The 5,175-nt window shown below is 36.1% G+C and overlaps 1 protein-coding gene across 2 annotated transcripts in view; it reads left to right on the top strand.

Moving 5' to 3' along the window:
* The window catches only part of LOC106880587 (uncharacterized), a 68,813-nt gene that overhangs the window by 60,733 nt on the left and 2,905 nt on the right, over positions 1-5,175 (top strand). For both annotated transcript variants that reach the window (XM_052976990.1, XM_052976991.1), the window contains exons 11-14: positions 243-284; positions 2,488-2,529; positions 3,355-3,396; positions 4,911-4,962. In XM_052976990.1, coding sequence (XP_052832950.1) covers positions 243-284; positions 2,488-2,529; positions 3,355-3,396; positions 4,911-4,962 — 178 coding nt within the window. The remainder of the gene's footprint in view (positions 1-242; positions 285-2,487; positions 2,530-3,354; positions 3,397-4,910; positions 4,963-5,175) is intronic.

A 5,175-nucleotide genomic window follows, 5' to 3' on the forward strand; every position in this document is an offset into this window, starting at 1 on the left:
TGTGTGTGTGTGTGTGTGTGTGTGTGTGTGTGTGTGTGTGTGTGTGTGTGTTATATATACATATATACACACAAGTTTATGAAATTTTAAATGATCTCATTAATGAACCGTAGCAGTTTCTTGTGGCCCCTCCCCTCTCAATAATTACAACTGGAGTCGTCGTCTCAAATGAATAATAATAATCACGTGTTTTAGAGAGGCTTTTGTTCATTTTTAATTAAATGTTTTTCTTTAATTTGCAGAGGAAATAAATTTCAATGAAACAGTTGTCGTCAATAAAACAGGTAATTATTATTTTTCTTCATATATCATCTCATAACTATTTTGAGTTCAGTCCCATTTCGTGACACCTTTGGCATGTGTCTTTCATTCTAGTCCTGGGCCAGCAAGCAAAACCAATACCTTGTGATGGTTGTTTTATAAATAGTTATATATTATCTATTAATGTGCATTTGTGCTTTAGTTTATCCTCCATCACTGCTTTACAACTGGTGCTGGTGTCTTTACATCCCTGTAACTTAGTGGTTCATCAAAAGTCACCAAATACAGAAGTACCAAGCTCACAAGAAAAAATAAATAAATGAATCTTGGGGTTGATTTGTTCAAGCTGTTACTCCAGCACGGCCACAGTTCAATGACTAAAACAAGTAAAAGATGAAAGTAATATCAATACATTCAAATTCTTATTTGTAGCTTTAACTACTTCAAGTTTCCCTTTTCCAAAATAGAATAGACACACTCACATGCACATACACACACACATACGTATATATGCACAAACATGTATATACTTATATATGTGCATGTGTGTAAACTGCCTAAGAATCCATAATTCAGAGAGAAATGCACTTGTATATCTGTCAGTAGAGTGGATGTATTAATCGAAGCGAACAGTATTATATATTCCTTACGGCCGATCTTATCAATTGGTTTTGTACCAGGAATTCAACGGAGTGTTACATAACCATCCGATTATCTAACCTTGCGCTCTTCAGAGACAGCTGTTGTGAAATTAATTATGGCAACTGATCTCTATTGTTGGAGGTGAACAGACACATTTGGCTTGTGATTGCTGCGAAAAAGATAATAAAACAAACTGTGCAAGGGTCGAGTTAAGTGTTATGTCCCTTGGTACTAAAAACACCATCTCTTTGGGTGGTTATTGCAAGCCGGCAAGAGTTTTCTGGAAAAGGGTTTATGAGAAATGTGTAAATCTTTAAGGTTGTTGCCCTTATAGAAATGGAATGTGTGCAGTGGTACTATATATATAACTTTTGCTGGGGTACATGCTCATCTGTGTTCATTAATGTGCTTCCTTTCTTTTATGTTTGGTTAAATTTTGGAGGTATTTGTGTATGCATAGTGTATGTAGGGGTACAATATGTATGGGAGCTTATATTAGGGGTGGTGGGAAGTAGTCTATTGGGAGGATGTTTTCCATGTAATGGCCTGTGTGTTTGTCAGTGCATTTGTGTGTTTTGTTTAAATTATTTGCTGGATCCCCAGATATTGGTTGAGGGAGGGCCGAAGCCGCCAGGGGACTTGTGATTATATTCACAATGGGACACACAGGTATGAGAGGATGTACTGCTTTTCATGTGAGCAAGGGCTAAAAACTTCATTTCTGTTATTCATATAAATGCTTGGGTGCTGTTATTGAAGCATGCTTTACATTTCTCTATAAGCATCCACTTTATGCTGTAAACAGTGGCATTTGCTTTTAATGATCATAAAATGCTTGGCCAGGATTTTGGAATTATATATCTCCAAGATGTTGAAAGAGAAAGGGTTTGTAGTTGTTACAGCGAGTTCTGAACGGGCCTTCAGTTGCTTCCAGCTACTTTTGCGCATTTAGTTGCCCATTTGGTCCTCTCGTTGTTACCTCTGCCTCGTATTATAACGGATTTCGTATTACAGTAGCCGCTCAGTGGATATGTTGTGTTACCCTTTCATGAGCATTCTGCCTCTGTTTGAAGTGTGGGCCTACCTACTAACATCTTTCTGACATTCGGTGCACAGCTAAAGGAAACTCTCGAAGTGTGCTTATTAAATATTTTATAGAGCCTATTTGTATGGAGGAAGTGCTTTTCTACAAAGCTAAAGAAAATGATACCTACTCAGGTTTTATCACTCAAAGAAATGGGTGGTGTAAACGACAACACTTTGTGCTGGTGTTTTCTCTTTGAGGGATGAGGGTCTGGTGTGTAACTAATTCTTTCCTTGAAACCACTGACGGCAGAGCTTCAGCGTAACACAGATTGACAGGATTAAAAACCCCTTTGCTTGAAGATAGGTTCTTGAAATCTATGGCTAAATGACGGAAACATGTGTTAATATATGATAGCTTCTCAGTTGATGGACTTAATGATTGAGAAGGTTAATCATTACATACAACTGGAATCGTCTTAGCAAATCAATAATAATATTCATGTGTTTTAGACAGATTTCTATTGATTTTTAATTGTAAGGCTTTTCTTGCATTTGCAGAGGAAATCAACTCTGATAAAACAATTGTCGTCAATAAAACAGGTAATTATTTTTCTTCCTATATCAGCTCATATTTATTCTTTCTAAGCTTTTACATTTTATAACCATGAGAATTTGCGTTCAGTCCCACTTCATGACACTTTTGACAAGTGTCTTTCTCTCTAATCCTGGGCCGGCCAGTACCGATAGCTTCTCATTTGGTTTCCTTCACGGTCTATAGGCACTGGTATCCAGTTTGTCACTTATTGATTTTATAATAGGGGAGGGGTGCTAAGGGATTTTTGTACGTATTTATATATATGTATATATATATTTTTGGTATTCATGTGCATTTGTAATGTGCTTGTCCACCACCACTGCTGGACACCTGGAGTTGGTGTGTTTACATCCCTGTAACTTAGTGGTTCACCAAAAGTCACCAATACAGAAATACCAGGCTCACATGAAAAAAAAAATAATAAATCCTGGGTTGCTTTGTTCGAGCTGGTGTCCCAGTATGGCCACAGTCTAATGACTGAGATAGGTTGAAGATAAAAGACAAAGATACAGACACAAATATATGTTGGTGACAGGAAGAGTATCCAGTCATGTACCTCTAGAATTTCCATCTTCCCCATGCAAACATGGAAAAGTGGATGACGATGAAGTTATCTGTCTGTTCATCATTTCACATCGTCATCAGCCATTTCTTGTGTCCAACAATTTTCTTGCTAATTCGATCATTCCTCCAAATTGACGGAATTAATGATTGAGAACGTTAAACATTGCATGAAACTGGAATCGTCTTCTCAAATCCATAATAATGTTTATGCATTTTAGAGAGATTTTTGCTGATTTTCAATTAAAACTTTTTCTTTACCTTTTTAGATATAATTAATTGTAACAAAACAATTCTCATCATGCAAATAGGTAATTATTATTTTTCTTCATATATATAATCTCATAAATATTCTTTCTAAATTTTTTTTTCATTTTGCAACCACAAGGTTTTGAGTTCAGTCCCACTTCAAGACACCTTTGGTAAGTGTCTTTTATTATAGTCCTGGGCCAGCAAGCAAAACCATTGCCTTGTGAGTTAATTTGATAGAAACCTTGTAATTATTCTCTGGGTATGATTGGAAGGGAACCCACTTAATTTCAGGAACTGAAAATCTGAGTCTTATTCTGTGATCGTTTGTTAGTTATGGATACCAGCTGATGCCTTTCAAACATGGTTTTATAATATGGAAAGGGGCTTTTGGGTAGGGGTGTCACTTTTTGGTCAAAACTTAACTCTGAATTTAATTGACCGTTTAATAACAGCACCAAGAATCTCTGAATGAATTTTACCCTTTTGGGACTCTATTTCTAATCAACTTTTAATCAAATACTCTTTCTTTTAAGTGATTTTGAAAATAATGGAGAAATTAGTAAAAGATATTTGATATCAGGTACTTTAATAACTGCATCAAGCATGTCTAAATGAAAGCCGGAGAGATAAGTGAGGCTATAAACTTAAAATAATAAATCCTAATAAGGGATTAGAGTTATCTGCCCTTACATTAAAGACTTCTTCACTTCCCATGAAACGAATACAATCAAGGTTCATACGTTTCCTTATTGTACTGTGTCATAGCACAGGAAGTAAAGAGTTAAACTTACAATCAGGAGAGAAAGAGAAATCATTTGTATTAATGATAATCTGTATCAAAAAGAACAGTGACAACTTCAAAACTGAAACTGTTTCAAGAAACTGAATTGTACCTTCATGCCGTAGGGAGAGTGAAGGTGCCTGGCCTAGGGGTTAGGGTGTTGCACTCACAATCACATGATTGTAGTTTCAATTCTCAGACTGGCTACTGTGCATTGCGTTCTTGTGCAAAATACTTTATTTCATGTTGCTTTAGTCAACTCTGCTGTCAATGAGTAACCCTGTGACACACTGGCATCGAAAGGTGAGAGGGTGACTCAGGAAAACCACCCGAATGGAAGTCTTTGAGAGCCACGTTTAGTATTCATCAATGGAACAGATGAAGAGCACAGCGCATACTATGAATCCCATCTGGATGGGATTGGTTGTTCAAGCATGCTGAAGCTCATCATTGGAGAGAGTGTGAGATCTGGTAACAACGAATATTACTATACTTTACTGAAAAGGTTTTATAACACCAAAACGTGTCTAGAGTTGTCTCCATACCTACCAACAATCAGATTCACTTCCTGCGGCACTTCCTACTGCATGTCTCCAATTTTTATCAATTTCCATCCAGGAATCGTTTCCCTTGATTTTAACAGCTATTATCAAAGCTAATGAATTTCCTTTTCATTACATTAATAATTTTCAATGATGGTAACTTTCTTTTCTTAATTATTATTACACTAATTATATTAGCTGCCATCTAAGTATATGTAAAATATTGTTTGATTATGTTTTTCTTCTGTAGTTATTGGCCTCCTTGCAGTCACCATATTAATCTTGTTAGTCCTTCTTATCAGGTAAAACTCATATATCATCAATCTTTATTCTCATTTTATTTCCTTCTTGTGCTTGCATGTGTGTCTGTGTGTATACATGTGCTTGTGTGTATATCTATGAGCGTATATATACGTTTCTAGTTGTTTGTGTGGGGGTTTGTTTAGAAATTGTAAATTGGACATTATCAAAGTGTGTTTGTGTATGTGTGTGTGTGTGTGTGTGTATAAATCTGT

The sequence above is a fragment of the Octopus bimaculoides genome, chromosome 26, assembly GCF_001194135.2.
Source record: "Octopus bimaculoides isolate UCB-OBI-ISO-001 chromosome 26, ASM119413v2, whole genome shotgun sequence".
Lineage (NCBI taxonomy): Eukaryota > Metazoa > Mollusca > Cephalopoda > Octopoda > Octopodidae > Octopus > Octopus bimaculoides.